Source organism: Pteronotus mesoamericanus, unplaced genomic scaffold (assembly GCF_021234165.1).
Source record: "Pteronotus mesoamericanus isolate MK-2021 breed Mesoamerican mustached bat unplaced genomic scaffold, CSHL_Meso_final contig_317, whole genome shotgun sequence".
Lineage (NCBI taxonomy): Eukaryota > Metazoa > Chordata > Mammalia > Chiroptera > Mormoopidae > Pteronotus > Pteronotus mesoamericanus.
In genome coordinates this window covers 3,639,458-3,658,605 of record NW_026555133.1, presented here as the reverse complement: position 1 = coordinate 3,658,605, position 19,148 = coordinate 3,639,458, and the positions used below count along the sequence as shown (strand labels likewise).

General features: G+C 51.0%; 2 protein-coding genes across 4 annotated transcripts in view; one reads left to right on the top strand and one right to left on the bottom strand.

The window, feature by feature from the left end:
- The first annotated feature begins 77 nt into the window (after window positions 1–77).
- LOC129072379 (neuferricin) lies at window positions 78–12,818 on the top strand. 2 transcript variants are annotated; one of them, XM_054575870.1, is made up of 4 exons: window positions 78–209; window positions 2,344–2,484; window positions 6,154–6,340; window positions 7,702–12,818. In XM_054575870.1, the coding sequence occupies exons 2-4, from the start codon at window positions 2,430–2,432 to the stop codon at window positions 7,916–7,918; spliced, it is 459 nt and encodes a 152-aa protein (XP_054431845.1). In that variant the 5' UTR covers window positions 78–209; window positions 2,344–2,429; the 3' UTR covers window positions 7,919–12,818. The 2 variants fall into 2 exon arrangements, with proteins under 2 accessions (XP_054431845.1, XP_054431846.1); XM_054575871.1 differs by lacking the exon at window positions 78–209 and adding an exon at window positions 378–642.
- Window positions 12,819–12,931: 113 nt separating this feature from the next.
- Window positions 12,932–19,148, bottom strand: part of ANKFY1 (ankyrin repeat and FYVE domain containing 1) — an 87,828-nt gene continuing 81,611 nt past the window's right edge. For both annotated transcript variants that reach the window (XM_054575865.1, XM_054575866.1), the window contains 2 exons: window positions 17,667–17,757; window positions 12,932–16,826 (listed from right to left, as the gene is read on the bottom strand). In XM_054575865.1, coding sequence (XP_054431840.1) covers window positions 16,694–16,826; window positions 17,667–17,757 — 224 coding nt within the window. In that variant the 3' untranslated portion in view covers window positions 12,932–16,693. The remainder of the gene's footprint in view (window positions 16,827–17,666; window positions 17,758–19,148) is intronic.

Here is a 19,148-nt window from a genome sequence, read left to right as displayed (position 1 = left end):
TCCGCTGTCGTGAGATAGTGAGCTGAGGACAGCCTCTGCACAGGGTGGAACTCCGAGTTAGGAGAAGGGGCTGCTGTCATGTCATCTGCGTCCTCCCGCTGCCTCCTCCGCCACCATCTTTGTTCGGGGCGGACAACCTGCAAGCCAAGGAGGCATTTCGCTGCTCAGTTCTTGAGTATCCTTCCACGTTCACTAGCTGTACTGAAAAAGTACGAGAAAGAGTCGGAGCCCGGGAGTGAGCTTTACCCAGGCTTTTTCCTTCTAGTCTTTTCAGTGACAAGCGGACAAGGTAGAGCGTAGCGACAGCGACGTCGCTGCCAGCGTCTCAGCCATCTTAGTTGTGGGCGGAGAGGCGGCAACCTCGGCAGCGCGGAGGGCGTGCGGCAGTCTAAATGCTGCGGCTCGGTGGGCGCGGGCTCCTACTGGGCCTGGCCACAGCGGCGGCCGCGGTGGTGGCAGCGCGGCTGATGGGCTGGTGGAGCCCCCGCACTGGCTTTCGCCTTTTCATACCCGAGGAGCTGGCCCGCTACCGCGGCGGCCCTGGGGACCCAGGCCTCTACTTGGCATTGCTGGGCCGCGTCTACGATGTGTCCTCTGGACGGAGGCATTACGAGCCTGGGGCTCACTATAGCGGCTTCGCAGGTATTAGCGAGGCGGCTCACGCCCTTTCCTGCTCCGACGCGGGCGCGTAGCCGCCACCGCGGCGTTTTTCCATTTATTCATCTGCTTTTTTTTTTCTCACATTCATCAGAGCAGCATGGGGGCCGGGCGCAGCTGCATGATCCTTCTAGTCTCTGAGTCGGCGTGACTATAGCCAACAGTTACTGGCCTCTTTTCTCCCTGTCGTTTCCCATCAGTCTTCCCGATTTACCGTGGAGAAACGCGTGACCTGCCTCTTGTTAGTTACCCACTACCCAGCGGCTGAAGACCCCGGAGGGATACCTGCTTTGTGCCACACAGAGTGGCTCTCAGGGCACAGAGACGATTGAGCTCCAACCCATTATGCCCGGATCCAAATTTTCTCCCCACCGAATTTCCCCCTAAAGATAGTACTTTTGGTTTGAGTAGTTCTTGCTTCCAGTACAGCTGCACATATCTGCCTTTCTTTAAAAAGATTATGAGGTTAGAGCGCAAGGAAGGAGTCTGGCCACCTTTACAATCCTTCATTAGGTTAGGCCTCAAAGAGCACTTGTCAGATTAAGCTTATTCTGCTGACCCTGTTTTACAGCTGAGGGGATTAAAAGATGTAATTTGCCTAAAGCCCTCACAACTAATTACTAACAGGACTTGGGCTAAAACCACCATCTTATTACCTTTAGAGATGTTTTCTTACCAGTCCAGAGGAATGACCATCTCCCAGATTAAAAGAAAAAAATAGCAGAGTAAATTAAGGCCAGGGACTAGGTCGATATTAAATAAGCATTTCCCAGTTGTCATTCATTATCTTAGGGAAATTGGGAAGCCACCTCTGGTACTTAAATACAAGTCACTACCCTGCCTTTAGGGAGAACTTGGTAAATAGAAGCATAGACAGAAAGAAAGCGATTAAGTTTAGTTGGTGTTGTCAACTGAAAACAATTTACCAGAGAAGGGATTTACCTAGGGCTACACAGTGAGTTAGAAGTGGAGCTGGGACTGGAATGAAGGATTTTATTTTACCTGCCGGAAGAGGGCACTTTTTGGTGCACTATCCTGCCCTGTCCTGATGCAGCTGTCATGGTCAGATCCACAGTGTGAGCATAAAACCCTCCATTCCTGGGGTGACATTTCTTTTGCAATGGGCTCTACTGTCTACTGAGTTCCTTTGTGCCCGTTATTCATTCAACATCCACTTCATTCAATGTGGACATTTTGGATTTGTGATGTCTGAGAGACATGTAAATGATGCTAAGCAGACAATTGGATATAGAGGTCTGGAGCTCAAGAAAAGTCTTAGGAAGGATACACATTTGGCAGTTTTTGGTGTAGAAGTGGTATTTGAAACCCTGGGAGTGGATGAGATTGTGGCGTGGAGGGTGTGGCTGGGTTAGAGGAGGTGGACAATAAATGAACTCTGAGAATGGTGGAAAACGAGCTGGAGAGGTAGGAAAACCAAGAGTGTAGTGGCACAGAAGGCAAGCTAAATGGTCAGCTGTGTTAAATGTTGCTGAAAGTAAATGAAAGAATGTGATAAATGCCAAAATGTGTGTCCAAGATCCACAAGCATCCATGGCAGAGGAGGTGGGATTATATTTGCTTGGGGTGAAGAGTGGGGTTTTCAGCTGTTTCTCAGAAAATAGATTCTCGAGTTGGTACAGTGTCAGTGATTTATAAGTTGACCTACTGGCAACACCTCTCCTGCAGGCCGAGACGCATCCAGAGCGTTTGTGACTGGGGACTACTCTGCAGCAGGCCTTGTGGATGATGTATCTGACTTGTCATTTTCTGAGATGCTGACACTTCAAAATTGGCTGTCGTTCTATGAGAAGAATTATGAATTTGTTGGTAGGTATTCCACAAGTCATTTCCAAAGATTTCACTTAGTTTTCTTGCAAGTTTTTAAGGGGCTAAAATTCTTTGGGACTCTGGACTCAAGGTTAAAATCTGAAATATACCCAATGGATTTTTCACCTTAACCTCTGGCTGTTAGTGTGACAGTGAGTCCCAGAAGGAAGTGGCTGGGGCACCTGTTTCCCTCTCTCTCAAACTTGGGAGGGTTGCCTGCCCATTTGCTTTGACCCCTCCTGCCCCAAAGCTGGGGTCTGGCGGCCCCACCGTGCGCCAGCAGCTCCAGGAGGGCAGCTTCCTTGTCTCCAGTGTTCCAGGCCTCTGGCTTCAGCACAGAGGCAGGAAGGCTTGAAGCCTCAGTTTGTGTACAGTTTTGGCAAATATCCTTTTTATTTTGTCCTCTAAGGAGACAAACATTAGCTTGTGTCCATCCTGAATGAATTGTGTCCCAGGGGGAAGGTATGCTAAACAGCAGTTGTTAAAGCCAGTTGTGTAGAGCAGGGATCTCCAACCTCCAGGCCTGACCGCTGTCAGGCCTGGCCTGCTGGGGACCAGGCTGCACAGCAGGGGGTGAGCCTGAATGTAATGTGCTCGAATCATCCCCAAACCGTTCCCACTCCCCTTGCCCCTCCCCCCATCCATGGAAAAACTGTCTTCCATGAAACCAGTCCCTGTTGCCATAAAGCTTGGGGACTGCTGGTGTGGGGCACTGCACTTGCTACTTAATGGTGAGATATGCGGGGACTGACCTTTTAAATGGGAAGGCAACTAAGTGTCCCGAAGGAATGTCAGAAGAACTGGGATGGCTGGAGCCCTTCTTGCCCGCCTCCTGCAGGCCCCACTGGAGCCCCACTGGGACGCAGCCGGCCTCCTGGGGAACACCCGTGCCCTTTCCCCTTTGGAACGGGCCTGCACTGGAAGGGTTCTTTCCCTGCCCCTGATGTCTCTGAGTGACTGCTTCTGTCATTACTACGTGGGCCGCCTTTTCTGAGAGCCTTGCCATTTTCACTGTCGCCTCTGCTCTCTCCACGGCTACCTGGCCACGGCTGTTTTCATAACATCTCAAGTTCTGTTTTCATCCCCCACCTCCTCCCACCCACCGCCGTCGGCCTTTGTCAACCCAGCCTGTAGCGCCCCCTGCTTTGTCTTCCCCAAGTCTGCCCGGTTCATTCCCGAGACCACAATCAGGTCTGCCATTGAAGGGACCGCCCTCTACCCATCTGCCTTTCAGAAGGTTTGGTTCTCCCTTTTCCCCATGAGGTTGGCAAACCAAGGCTGAAGCATTACTGGGTTAATAAGGAAAAGAAACCCCAACACAAAAGAGGAAGAATGGAGTCCTTTGAGTGGGCAAAGCTGCCAGACCAAACACGCCATACTGGTGTTTGGGGAACAAACTGATGTGTTTGATGAGATAAGTGAACTAGTCTTGAACTGTTGTTTGAACAATGTAATGAGTGTGGGGGAAGGAAGGATCACATTGTTGGAAATGCTTCAGAAGGATTTTAGTTAAAGTAGGGATATACCTGAATATCTACTATGGATAAGCTATGGTTCTGGTCCTTGGAGGGACCAGGGAGGAGCTGAGTGCAGTTCCTGCCCTCTCTTGGCTCACTCTATAGGAGGGGGGCTGTGTCGGGCGCTTTCATGGCACCAGGAACCCCCAGGACACGTCAGAGGATGAAGGTGTGTTTTCTTGGTGCACAGTGCAGACCACCAAAAATCCATCCAGGCAGCCACATGGCCAGGCCTCAAGGGAAAGTGAGGAGATGTCTTTTGTTGTTTTCCGGGTGTAGCATTGGCTTGGAGACCCAGCCAGTGGTGACCGCCCTTCTCATGACACAGGCGCTACAACTCGGTGGCCTCTACTACTGCTGCCCTCTCTTTGGGTCTCATGTCTGAAAGCCACCGCAACAGCCTCGTCGCCATGCATACAGAGACCCTCTGTAAGAGAAATTCTTGTGCCAGGCCAACCTAGACTGCGGGCCTTGATCCCTTCCTTTATTACAACCATTTAAAACGTGAATGCTTTACACTGAGCTTTTTTGAGTGCTTGGGCCTCATGGTAGGGAAAGATGAAAATAAGTAAACAGATCAGACAAAATCAAATAGGGCTGTGAATAAAATAAAACTAATAGAGTGCATGTTTTAGGGGGATGGCGCCTTTAGAGAAGTTGGTCAGAGCAGTAGGTCCCTTGGAGGAGGTGACGGTTAAGCTGAGACCTGGAAGGTGAGCAGGAGCCAGCCATCCTGAGATCTAGAGAAGAGTATTTCAGCTGAGGGGACAGTAGTACCTGAGGTGGGGAGCGCGGAGGTGACATGATTTTCTTGTTTTCAAATGATACCCAGCTGCTTTGTGGAGAAAGAACTGTGGGAAGGGATGAGCCGAAGGCAACACCCGTTGGGAGGCCGTTGTAATCCACAGTTTGGATTAGGGTAGTAGCAGTAGAAAGGGAAAAGGATCGGTGTTTTTTAAAGGTTGGACTCACAAGGCTTGCTAATGGATTAGACACAAATAAATGGAAGCATACATTTGGATGTGGCGGAGGAGGAGGCATCAGAGAGATCCAAGGCTCCTAATCCAAATAACGAAAGCCAGAAGTGACATAAATACAAATGGAAAAGTCTGGAGAGGGAGATGACCTTCAGAGGACAAAGTGGATCTTGGGTGCATTGAATGTCAGTGCTGCTGGAATCTAAGTGAGTTCTCGGGGATTGAAAAGGTTGGACAGGCGCAGCTGGGGCAGGTATACACTGCCAGCTCCTCCTACCTTGTCAGAGCTTCTAGAAGTGCTTCTGCTGCTTCTCCTGCCCTGTGACAGGTGCTGTATGTGAAGGCCACTTACCCTCAGAACTTAGAGACAGAAGTTGCTGCACTTAAGGAGAACTGAGCCCTTCCTGGCTTTGGCCTGAAGGCTCTCTGACCGCTTGCTGGCTGTTGCCACAGCTTAGTCCTTTACAAATTCCAGCAGGGATTTTATCTCAATCCAGTTTCCACTTAATGCCTCCACTGAAAGGCTGAGCAAGAAGAGAATGGTGGAGGGGAGAACATGCGCTGGGGGCCAGGCCCACTTAGTAGGTCCATGGACTCCTCCCTTTCTCCCTCCCGTGAACGTGGGAACAATGACCACTGTCTCACAGGGTTGTTTTGAGGATTAACAAGATATTCGTGAAGTTCTAGCATAGCACCTGACACTGAGTAAATGCTCAATAAGTGATTTATTTATAGTTAGCAAAGACAAAATAATTTAGTGTTGGGAAGAATTGAGCCACAAAAATGTTAAACAGTAAGCTGTTATTTGTCAAACATCTATGGGGGCACCGTGTGCCTCCAGCACTGTGGAGCGCTGAAAAATGAATCGCACACGGCTCCACTCTCAGGGAACGGATGTCTGGAAGTGAGAGTTTATAATTTCCTCACCAGAAGACTGCAACTACAAAAGGGATGCTTCTGTGTGCAGTCTTGTCAGATGTTGAGAGATACCGGGACAGAAGGTGCCTCAGTCTCTCCAATGTGAGTTCTGAGAAGCACGCACCCAGCAGGCTACTTAGAGCCCTGAAAGCAGAAACCCTGGAACTTGAGCTTTACCACAACCGCTTGAGAAGCTAAGCCTCTCCTTGGTGCCTCCCTCCCACTGTTGCTGACAGTCAGCTTTCCTGTCACCACAGGAAGGGTGATAGGAAGGTTCTACAGAGAGGATGGGCTGCCCACCCCGGAACTGACCCGGGTAGAAGCCATGATCACCGAAGGCTTGGAAGCAAACAAGCAGGGACTGAAAGAGAAGCAGAAGTTTCCACCCTGCAACGCGGAGTGGAGCTCAGCAAGGGGCAGCCCTCTCTGGTGTTCCCAGAACAGGTAAGTGGGCCTCCTGCCGCTGCTCTCCACCTCGCCACCCAACTGCTAGGTCACCCTGTTCTCAGGGGAGCCCTAAGTTGATTGTTAACACAGGGGAGCTTTTTCAAACATGTGCTTTGGGGCAGTGATTCTCAACTTTGGCTACGTGTTAGAATCGTGTGGGCAATTTAAAAATATCACTGATAGTGGGACCTCACTCCAGGCAACTGCATGAGAATATTAGGGGTGAGATCTGGGTGCCTTTTTTTTCCCTTCCCCAAAGACCCTCCTGAAGAAGCCCTGGCTGGGGAAGGTGAAGGCACAAGTACTGTTTTCTTGCTTGCTGTGGGGGGTCCATTCAGGTTCATTCACTCGAGGGCCTCAGTTTCCTGTGTGTCAGTGCAGATCATCCCTGCATGTTGGAGGCACGGAGGTGGCCATGGCCACTTGTGGTGATGCCCTGAGGTGCCGTCTTAAAAACCCTGCAAATTCTGAGTAATTGCGGGAAGTACAGGCTAGTTGGAGAAGCCCTCCCCTGTAAGAAGGAATTGAGGTGAGCCAGATTAGAATAGATGCCACAGCAATCATTCCAGGTTCGTTTGGGGAAGCTGGAGAAAAAACGTTCTGCTTTAGTCATCAGGCCAGCCTGGGTTCAAATACAGTTCAGATCCCTCCGATCTCCTTTAGCTCTGGCAGGGTAAGCAGGAAGGTAGAAACTGGACAGACCCCTCAGCCTCAAGGGCCTCAATTGATGCTCCCATGTGGTGCATCAATTCCAAGAATTCCCTTTTCCTTTTGCAAGGCTTTTGAGTCCATGGGAGACTGAACTCAGGTCCCTGCGCCCAGGACAGGAAGTCACTCAGGCTGTTGTTGGACCAGGTGATGTCAGGAACTGCACCTGTGCGCGGGGCAGGAAAGGCCCTCTCACAGAAGCCTGGCCGTCAGGCCTTGTGTTGTGCCTGAATTGTCCGCCCCTGCCCCGCTGCCGAAGACCCTGAGACCAAGACAGAGCCCAGTGCTAGGACGGAGCGGGGAAGGGAGGAGAGAGTCGGAGCCCTACGCTGCTTTCGAGAAGCTCACAGGCCAGTGGGGGAAAGCGTTTTGCTGGTGTTACCACCGTGCAGAGCGCACTGCCTCCCAGGCAGGCACAGGGCAGGGGCCGGGAGCAGGGGAGGCGGGAGGAAGTTAGGAGACAGCACTGAGGTTCAGGGGCTGAGCACAGCAGACTGCCACCTCTGGAAGACATCAAGATGGCAAGTGGAATGACCTCTACTTTCCACCAGGCTCTGCTCCCTGCTTCCTCCTCTCCCCTTCCCAGACCGACTCACAAGTTCATGCTTCTAAGAAGTCCCCCCCGTCCCGCCCTTTTCTTTCATCTTCAGTGGAGGTGTGAGCAGAGACTGGAGTGGCGTCCCCAGGAAGCTGTATAAGCCAGGTGCCAAGGAGCCCCACTGTGTGTGTGTGAGAACAACTGGCCCCCCTAGTGACCAGGCGCCAGACAGTCCTGCACACAGGAATCGTGGGGACTTGGATCACCCCAACTTGGAGGAATACACAGGCTGCCCACCTCTGTCCATGACATGCTCCTTCCCACTCTAAGCTGGTGCCCTTGACTCGTGGGCCCTAGGATGGCTGCTGACATCAAACAAGAGGGTCTGGAGGGACTCTGGCCTCTGCAGATGTGACCCATGACTCCTCACCATGGGCTTGCCCTTCTGGTGAGCAAGGCGAGTTTGGCAGCCTGCCTAGTGCTGGTCAGCCCGTTTTTGCCCCTGTTCCCCTAGACCTACTTGCCATCCTCCTTCAGAGCCCTCAGATATGAATGGGCACAGGTGTGACCAACCCTAAACTAACTGGACAGACAAGCAAAGGGTTCTGAGCTCCAGGAGCGTCCTTCCCACGGACTCCCTGGCTGCCCACATCAGCCACTGGCCCCGTGAGTGGCACTGGCAAAAGGGACCGCATCATCCCCCTACAGCTCAGAAGCAAGACGATACAGCCAGAAGACGAGGGAAACAAAGAAAGAAAAACAGCAACAACATAACTGTCTTCCAGGTTGCTCACTGGCTATACTTGTTACCCCTGACTTTTATAACCTTTCTTATATGTGAGACTCTTCCCTTAGGCAAACTTGAATTATAACCAAAAGCTGCATTGAGTTGATGTGAGCTGGGCCAGTACAGTGAGAGGTGACAATGAAAGAGAATGGACTGTTTCTGGGAATTGGAAGTTTTTGCTGATACGGATGCAGCAAATCCAGATGCCTCTTCAATTTAAAGCAAGGAGATTGTTTCTTTTTTAAACACTTAAAATGAGGTGTGGTGTGTTTTCAAAGGGAAAATTTTGCATTTTTGGCAAAAGGTCATTTTAGAGCTCTTACAACGTAACTGGTCCGTGCACCAGCAGGGTTGGGGGCAAGGCTGCAGACGCCGATGCGGACAGCCTCCACTTCGCTGGCCGGGCTGCAGCTTCTCCAGCGGGTGGTGTCCAAGGGCACCTGCCGTCTCATAGCCACTGCCTTGTAGATTCTTAACTGGTTAAGCAGACGGGGCAGGGAGCGTTTCTGCTTCACAGATGAGGAAACGAAGCCAGGGCTTGACAGGCTCCTGGTCTCTCCTCATCTGCGCCTCACCTCAACTTCTTTCCCAGTCCCTCAACCCTTATTTTATACAGTTTCTATTCTTTCCCCCCCACCCCCCGCCTTTATCATTAATCTCAGTAAATAACTTTCCACGTCCCCCGAGCAGAAAATGGAGGCCACCTCCCCTCCATGGCCGTCTCATGGGTCACCGCCCTCGTAGCCACAGCTGCCCCTGGTACCGGACTCGGCCCTCGGCCCCTTGGGCCACCCCAGATCCTCCTCACCTGCCCTTCCTGTACCTTTAGCCTCTCCCTGGCCCCTGGCTCACCCCCCCCCCTTCATAAATAAAACACTCCCTCAGTAACACCACATTCTTCTGTGGCACCTATCTATCCCTGTCACAGATGAGCTTTTTGAAAAAGTGGGATGTACTCCCTACCCTTGCTCCCCAGCCCCCCTCGCCTGGCTCCTGCCTTGCCCTGCTCAGCAGCACACATTCTGCATTGGTGAACCCCGGGGCCATATTTCCTTGAAAGCCTTCTCCACAAACCCCCCTGCCACTGGACTTCTCAGTCCTACCTCAGCTACGATGTGTCCAGGGGAGGCGCTCCATAGGCACCTCAGCTCCACAGTTCTGGCACTCGGTCTCTGTCTTCTCCCTCAGGATTCTGAGGCCCCCCTAATGATGGCTCCACGTGCGCCATCTGCCACACCAGCATCCTGGTGACAGACCACCCCTCCTTGCTCTCCTGCTCCCTCCTCCCGCCCCACCTGCAAGTCCCGGCCCCTGCCGCCTCAGCTCTCCCGAACCAACCGCACTCCCTGCCCCCAGTCCACCCTCCGTGCTGTGAGCCATCCTTCTGGATGACCAGGGCAGTTCCTCACCTAAGCCCTTTCTGTGGCTCCCCGTAGCTGTAAGGATCAAGTGCTGACTCCCCAGCAGCGTGGCACACAAGGCTCATGGGCGGTCTGTCCCCTCTTGGCCTCTCTCCCTCCCCCCGCCTGCACCTCACTGCGTTATGCCTCCGTCCAGGCTGTCCCTCCTACCTGCCATGATAGCTCTTCCTCTGCCCAATTTGTCCACCTCTTACCTCTTGAAAACTCGGCCCCATCCACACCACTTGGGAGCCTTCATTAACCACTGGCCCACCAGTTGGATTTATTTTTTAAAGATTTTATTTTTAGAGAGAGGGAAAGGGAGGAAGAAAGAAACATCGATGTGAGAGAAACATCAATTGGTTGCCTCCCGTACGCGTCCTGACCAGGAACCTAACCTGCAACCCAGGCATGTGCTCTGACTAGGAATCAAATGGCAACCTTTCGCTTTGCAGGGTGACACCCAACCAACCCAGCCCTACTGGTCAGGGCCCACCAGTTGGATTTGGATGCACCCTCCCCTAGGTTCCCATAACAGTGTCCATGTGTTCACTCCTCAAATAACATCAGTGTTCTGTAACCCAGGGCTTCCTATCAGCTCTCACACTGGACTGCAGACTGAGAACAGAGGTCAAGGGCGTCTCGGTTTTGCACCGCTCTAGCCGCAAGTACCTAGAGTGCACAGTACGTGTGCAGTTAGCTCTTGTTCTGGAGATGAGGCAGCCAATCTCCAAGAACACAGTAAGGGCCCACAGCAGTGGAGCTGAGCCTGGAACTCAAGGTTCCTGTCCTGATTCACTGCCATTTTCACTCCTCCATAGCTCGGTATGTCTCTGCCCTCCCTAGAGTAGGGGTAAACAGAAAGGAGGGCTCAGATGAGGGCCTTGTTCTTCGTTCCACACAGCCCTTGAGCTGTCATTGCCTGAGGCGACCCCGGTCATTGGAAGCAGCAGCGCCCAACTCCAGGCTAAGTGGGAGCTAGTCACTGCCACTGCTCTCGTCCTTAGTCACTCAACAAATATTTACCAAGCCCCTATGTGCCGTGGGGTGAGGGATGGCAGGAAGGTGAGGCCCCTGACCTCAAGGAGCTCACAGTGTGGTAGAAACAGGGAGAGTGTGGGGGCCAGGTCCAGAGATGGTTGAGCCCTTCCAAAAGCCACCTGCAAAAGGAGCAAGAACAAGGCACCCTTCGAGTCCTCCCAGTCAATTGTGGACTTGGGAGGCACCAGAAGTTGCCTCACCTCTGCCAGATGCAGGCCCCTGAACCACCCTGTGGGGCACTCAGCCAGCCTCAGCAGGCTGCTCGCCTCCTCGCTCAGTGAGAATTTTTGATACCAACCTCTCACATTACAGTAAAGAGCAGTGGGGGAATTGTCAAGGGACGCAGCAAGAGCAGGTTGTCATTTCGGCGGCAAGGAGGGCTCAGCCGTGCGGAGTGGCTGCTGGAGAAATGCCTCTCCTCTCCCCAGTAGAGGCAGCCCTCTGATGAACGCCACAGTCCAGCTCAGGCAATGAAGACTTGCTGGCAGAGGGAAACGGAGAGAATACATGTTGGGCACCTGTGCTGGGTAGGGGGCTTTAACATCCATGCCGTCTGGGAGAGGGTCTCATTTTATGGCCCAGAAGAGGGGCAGAGCTCCCCCACCACCCCCGACCTTTGAGTGGTTACAGCAGCCATCGCAGGGCAGAGCTGTTTCTTACCCAAGCCTGCCCCCTCTGCCTCAGCACCGAGCAGTTAGAGCAAAGGTGGGGCAGCTGCCCTCCAACGTGGAGGAAACTGACATCTGCCCTTGAATTCTGAGACCCCAGTTTTCTATAAGCACAAAATTCAGAGTGAAGAGCCCGGGGTTTTGGGGTCACAGCTCAGCCACGGCATGACGGCACAGCGAAGGGAGCAGTATCCGTCTGTCGCCCCTAGCCCTTGCTTGCTTAGCTCTGGGACAAGGAATGATCGGACAGGCCCCCCTGGACAGGCGGGGACCCATCTCTTCAGAAATCTGCAGTGCCCCTCAGAGGATTATTCTGGGCTGATCCCCCACCCTCCAGAGCACTTCCTTCTGCCAGAGTCCAGTCCCTAAGTTCCTGCAAGTAGGCAGCAGACATCGCTCCCATCAGCCCTCACTGGAGGGGGCTCTCGGTGTGCACACTGGATTCTGTGTGCTCGCAGGAGAGGAAGGACATGTTACTGATCACCTTCCTCAAGGCCACCCTGTGAGCCGAAAAGGACAATGGACATTTCCACTGTACAGACCCACAGACTAAAACAGAATCAATGACAAAGCAGAACGAAGACCCAGTGCTCTTCCTTGGCTGGGCAAAGTGTGTGAAAGTTGAAATGTGTGAAAACAGGCTGGTTCCTGTTTGTATTCCCATATTATGACATAACATGACCAGTGTCCACCTCAAGGACGGCTATTAGGATTACTTGGGAGCACCTAACGGTTCCTGTTCACTATGAGGAAGGCCAGCAGAGAATGAGACGTATCACCACAGTTGAACTAGGGGTAAGCAAAAGTGGGAGGTTGAGAAAGGGAAGACATTATTAGTTCAAAAAAATGTGAGGGCCAGGTGAGCGAGGTTTGTACAATTCGCATAGGGGCTTTATGGGTTTTAATTTGCAAACCCCTTAATTTACTGCTCTATGAAACCCACAGTGCCAGTCCTCCCTTCAGATCGAGACCAGCAAAAGCCTCGCCCTGCCTGGTTCCTCTTGAGCTGTTCCTCAGTAATGGCGTTTTGAAGCGGGAATTTGCGGGGTCCCTTGGCGAGCATCAGTGGGGTCCGCACTGCCACGGCTGAGGCCTGGGCTGAGGGGACAGTAAATCCAGGCAGCTGGCTATGTGGCCTAAAACTGCTACTTTTTGATGGCCGTCAACAATGTTTCTGAAAAGTGCTAGAAATTCCAACTTTCCTGGTGGGTAGCTGGTAAAGAAGTTAATCACATGTCAGGAGTTTTAAAATTTGTTTGTTTTTAATGCTTATTGGTACTTCTGCATGAAAAGTTAACTACAAATGTCTCATTAAAGTTCTCACTTTGAATGCACAATTTTACCTCATTTTATTATAAGGAATTGTTAAAGAAAATGCAAATATGAATATTTGAAAAATACATTCCATTACACGGACTCCAGAGAAACAATGCTGATAAGCGCCATGGTCCTATACGATGCCACTGTCCCACTGAGCACCACCCCACGTGGCTTGAAAGCCAAGGTGATCAACCCAAATGTGTTCCTGCACTTTCCGCCCAGTCACTGACTGCCCTTTGTCTTGGAAACTGCCAACTCTATTCATCTGCCAAAAAGAACAAGTCATGAAGTCAAGCAGTCTGCCAACTTGAGACTTCCTAGCTACAGAAGACCAATGTTGTCAGTTATAACATGTTAATATATTATTTACGCCATACAGAAAGGAACCGTACAGGCAATGATCTAAAAAGTCTTTAAGGCATTTATGATAACGTCTGGGAATTTAATAGGTGTTTAGTTAATATCTTGTCAAACCATCAGCTCTTCAGTGAATTATTTCTTCACAAAATGAGAAGGTGGCCTCTAAACCTCTTTAGAAAGTTGTTTCCCCTCTGCTTCGTCCTCTGCCCAGCAGGGCGTGGCGAGCGTTGGCGCTGCAGGTTAGGAGGGGCTGGGCTTGCAGTGCCCAGCTCTTCTGGGGCTTGTCCTGAGGGAAGCAGTCCCCGGTCCTGGAAGGAAGCTTCTTTCAGGAGCTCCTTCTCAGCCTCAACCTGTGAATCCAAGGGGGGTCTGTTGGTGGAAGCGTACGTCTCCTTGCTCAGGCTGTCGCCCGGGGAGTTGCTCTGCCTTTCACGTCTAAGCATCACATAGTTCGACAGTTCTTTTTCCTCAGATTAAAGAACCCGGGACGGAGATCAAGGCTGTCCCCCTGCCAAGACTTCCCATCCACGCCTACAGACAAGATCAGCGCACTACCGTTCAACACAGCAGGCAGGGGGCATGAAGTGGGAGCAGTGCCGGTCCCATAAACACGCTGAGCTCCACGCAGGGACCCCATTCAGGGAGAAGAGTGAGGAAGCTGAACAGGGCGGACAGAAATGACTCAGGGCTCTGAGGTAGAGGACTATCAGTCACAGGGACCCCGCTCTTGGAGAGAATGTGGCAGGCAAACGGAGCAATCTAATCCGGCCTCAACTAAATTGGTAACTGGGGTTGACAGTGCACAGGCAACCAACTCCAAATGGAACACATGTTCTGACACATCAGTGAGACACCACTACACAGGTAACTGAAAAGTTAAAAAGTCCTACGTGGAGGCACTTAAGTTTGTGGGAAATTTCTGTGTTAGAGGATCATAGCAATTTAGCCATTGGATTTATGTATAGCACTCGGTTTGTACCTTTGTCTTAAAAAAAACAACACAAAACTGTTAGGAACACACATGAGGCATTTAAAAAGCTAATTCAGCTTAACAATGTTGATTGATGCAGAAAATTATATTTCAGTCAAGTTTATTCTTCTTGTTCTATTCACAATTGGCAACTTTCTGAATGAATAAAATTGAGTTTTCGCTACTAGTATTTAAGCTATGAATTAAAATTTAACAAGAACAGCTAGAGAGTTCTGTAGTCAAGTCTTGTCATCTTGGAGAGCACAACGGGGACTGAGAGTGTGTGAAGTCCCAGTTGGGGCAGTGCACGGGGGGCCGGCGGCAGTCCCACTCAGGGAACCTGGGGGGCGAGGCCCGGGAGCGTCAGCAGGGTCAGGGACGCTTCCTAAGGCTGTGCGAAGGTGCTCGCTCTGGGCCTACAAGCGCGCCAACCGAGAGCTCACAAAATGCTCCCCTGCTCCACGGCCGCTCGGTACCACAGCTATCCCAGCTCTGTGAAGAACTAGAAGCATGACTCCACATAGTTAAAACATGATTTTAAGTGCAATTAGAGGCAAGACTGCTGCTGAGATTGGTACGGAGGGCAGGGGCAGGACAATCGGCCTCATCCCTGATTGAATTCCTAGTCTCTCTCCACCACGAACGTTAAAAGAACAAGTATAAATGTACCAACCACCTCACTTGGTATCTGAAGCACAGCCATCTTACTTCACAACTGAAAAATCAAGCCACCTAAGCCCCGCTTCCGTGTGGCCCTCTTCAGGCAACAGAAAATGGAAACTGACCACATGCCTCACATGGTCAAGTGTTTGCCAAGACTAGTTGTTTTTCTATAAAAATTCTGTAAGAAATGTCACAGACTTTTAGTTCCCCAACTCTTCTAATTTTTCTTTTAAACATTGTGCACAAGCTCGTATTAACATAGAAAGCATATATATCTTATAAATCACAGAAATATTAAAAAAAATTAGCACTCAGGTTTATCAGCTCATTTTACACACATATTTGGGCAATAGAATGTATAAATGTACAGCAATATAGAGGACATACCACTTTCCAAAAACAAACAAAAAAGCAGGCTGTTGCAAAAAAATATTTAGTCCCTTTTACACATATATCCATACTTCATTAATACAAAAAACAAAACAAAACATGTAGTGGTTATTAAATGTCTTAAAAATCAGTATGTATGATTGAGACTGTTAATCTCTGAGTATAACTATAACATACATTGTTCATCTCAGAATTATTTGTTTGTTTTTGAAAGCAGTGGTAAAAGTTTCTTTTTAAATGTGAAGTTTAACACCTCAGGGTTATTAACACATGTACTAGCAGCACGACAGCCGAGAAGCCCCAGGGGCGTCCTTCAGCACCCACGCCAGAGCCCTCCCGAACCAGGTCCCACACGTTTGGCCAGGGCCTTCAGCTGTTGGCTCTTAGGGGGCAGGGCAAGCTACACAGAACTGGGACCTGGCACACACAGCGCTCACAGCATGGCTAGGGAAGGGGTCAGCAACAAGCATTCATGTCAAGGAGGTGGGCCTTCCCAGCCTGAGGCTGGAGATCCCCCTTCTCATCCCTTGGCCTGTGTGACTCTCTTGCTCCAAGTGACACTCTGCAGGGGTTTCTCATCCTTTAAGACTTAGTGTGAGCTGAGTTCCAGGCAAAGCTGATCATTAGAATCACTAATGCATGGATGTATTTTTTGATCATGGATTTTTAAATTGGAATCACCAATAATGAAGTTATATAAAAAAGTGCAGCACAATAAAAGTGCATTTCCTCCACCACTCCCAGGTGGCAGAGTGACTGAGGCTCCACAGACAGGACACAGCAAGATGAGAGGAGGAGACAACTGCTAGGCGGTGTCAAGCTGCCCAACTGCACTAATGACACCCGAGTAGCATGAATACTAGTAAAGCTTTCAGTTGTTAAGGCCACAATTTTTCAGCTCTCATCTTTGAACCCTGTTTAGAAAGATTTCACCTTTTTTTAAAGGGGTAGCTCACTATAAATACAGCTTAGCTTTTCCAAAAAAAAAAAAAAAAAAAAATTTCAGGGCAAGAGGATCCTATAATTTTTATGAAAACACTGTGCAGAAAAGTCCAAAGCCAATAACCCCAGGGTAAAGCCGGCTCTCACGGAGCAGCCAGAACTGCTTCCTCTGGCCACATCTGCCTAGGAAGTCCGCCCGGGCGGGAAGGCTTCACGAACGCTCTGAGATGGACACTAGGCTACCGGGAGGGAAAAGGGTTTTCGAAGTGTTCTTGTATGTTGCTAGCAGAATGGGGTCTAAGTCCTATCACATTTACCACTTAGGCTAATGGCCTGGTCCAATTAGTGAGACATCTATTGAGCTCAATCACAGTCTGACAAACTGACAGTCATACAGAGTCATCGGAACGGAATCTATCACGCCATGGTCCTGAACTGTCTGCTCCACTCCGCTGCCGAAGGAAGCCGCCTGCCAGCTCCGGCTCTGGGTGGGGTCAGGCTGGTGAGCAGAGCAGCTGCTGGGGAGGTGACTGGGAGGTGGCCTGGACTCTCCTAGGGGCTCACTAAGAGACCCCGCCCAAAGTTAGTACATCAAAGCAAATGTTGCAGACTCGCACGGGCTTGTTCAGATCGAACTTTATAATGGGAATCTCCTTGGTCGAACATTTATGGCAAAGAAGACGTCCGCAGTGACGGCTGTGGAAGCAAAGAAATGAACCGTGAGAGGGGTCCTGAAGAGGAGACTGCTCCCCAGCACCGGGACAGCCACACTGCCAGCCAAATGACCCCAATGTATGTATTACTTTTCGTCCATGAAAACAAAACTCTAGCCAGTTATTAAGTTAAAGTGATTCTGGAGAAGGAGCTTTCTTTAAAGATCAAGAGAGACTTAGCAATAGCCAGAGAACCGTCTTGTGCTCTTGGGAACAGCTCCTCAGTCTTTTTTTTTTTTTTAATACTCACCCAAGGAAATGTCCACTGATTTTAGAGAGAGGCGAAGGGAGGGAGGAGAAAGGACGACGTGAGAAACATCAACTGCCTCTCACAGGTGCCCCAACTGGGACCAAACCCGACCGGGGACTGAACCTGCACCCCAGACAGGTACCCTGACCATGAATCAAACCCACAACCTTTCACTTTAGGGCAGGACGTCCACACAGGCCAGGGCAGCTCCTCAGGCCTTGGCGGAGCAGCCTGTGCTCCATCTAGGAGACACAAGTTCTAGGGCGGCACTAACTCAGCTCAGCTCCGCAGCAGGCAGAAAGCCTGGGAGAGATGACATGGGCCTGACAGGCCACCTGGGACCTGTGAACGCCAGCATTCAGCAGGAAGGCCACCAGTCAGTGTGTCCCCTGCCCTCCCGATATCGCCACAGGTGTGTACAGCCCTATCATTTCATCACTCCCTGTGGTCCAGTTTTGCCCAGGAGAGTGCGGGGCCCTGGCAGGTTAATGGCTTATCATGGAAAAAAGGAGAAGCAGTGACATCATCAGAAGTGCCCTTGCTCCTCTGGCAAGTGATGCTGGGGGTTCTCACCAGTGATGCTTGCGAGTTGTGACTCCAAACTTGGCAGTGCACTCGTAGCAGTTGGAGCCGTCACACCACGGAGGCTCCTTGGACAGCATGTCTGTAACACAGCGGGAGAAGACTAGCTCCTGTCAGACAGTGGCTGTGCCAGGCTCGACTCAGAGCTCTAGACGGAGCAGGGAGCAGACCAGTAAATAAAGCCACACACTGCAGAGTGACGCGATGGATGAGGGGGCAATGCACTAACTGGGTCAGGGAAGCCTCACAGAGAGAATATGGAGAACCAGCATTTGCCAGGCAGCCCGGGGAGAGGGGAACAGCAGCCAAGTGTCTGGGGGGAGGAACACAAGGCTATGTGTGAGGCTCATGGGGAGAAAGCAGAGACCGGCACCTAGAGAGACTGGCAGGGACCCAAGACAACCTGTGAGATCTGGTGAGTGATTAAGTGTGTGTGGGGCGGGGTGGGGGGTGCTGAGAGGGAGGCAGGGAGCAGGAAGGAGCCAAAGGTGATTCCTAGGTTTCTAGACGGAGTGGCTGAGCCTGGTGGGATGACCAGCAGAGAAGAGGCATAAAAGAAAGAACCAGGGTAGATGAGCAGTTCAGTCTGGAGTCTGTGGAAGCTGTGGAGCATTGAGGTTGGGAGTTACCAGTGTAGATAATAGCAACTATCACTAGTTATTTATTTACTGGACGCTAACTCTGTGCCAGGCACTGTTCTGAGTGCTCTCTACACAGACACAGACACGGACTGAGCTCACAGGGATCTGCGCTCACAGGGAGGAGGCAGCACGTGAATCACCCACTGCCGAGCACCTTCTACACACCAGCACTGTATTGGGCTCCTATTCTGAGCACTTAAAAGGCCGACCGAGTGCATGCAAACAGAGCAGATACCAGAGAAGCCCTGGGCTTTAGTGCTGGCTCTGCTACCAGTCAGCTTCGTGACTTTCGGCAAGTCGCCTACATCAAAATCACACCGCTATCAGGTATTTCTGAGCTCATTTCCCGGCCTGTACCATGGGGTTAATAGCCTCTGTTCTGTGTCCATCATGGGAGATGACAGCACAGTGACATGGAGGCACGGGAGGCATCCTCAGTCTTTCTGTCACCTCAGTGGGGATGAGGAACAATTTGCAAATACAAAATTAAGAGTGAAGCATTCCTCTTCACAAAGGAAACAGAGAAAAGAATCGGTAGGGGCTAAAACACAAGGCTACTCTGAGGGAGGCAGGGAATCTGAATCAGCTGGAGGAGAAGGGTGCACAGAGAAGCAGCCAGGACCGAAGGTAAGGGTCCCCTGCCTGGAGCTTAAGGATTCCTGGGAGCATCAAGGGAACTGGGAAACCGAAAGGGGCCCTCTGCGAGGAGACTGCTCACGGCGACCCTCCCACCGTTGCTCAAAGGCCTTTCATGGCATGCACAGAAAAAGTCCTATGTGGTGCCTGGAAAACTACTGGTTCAGTAGCTGGAGCAAGTCATTGTCAGACTTAA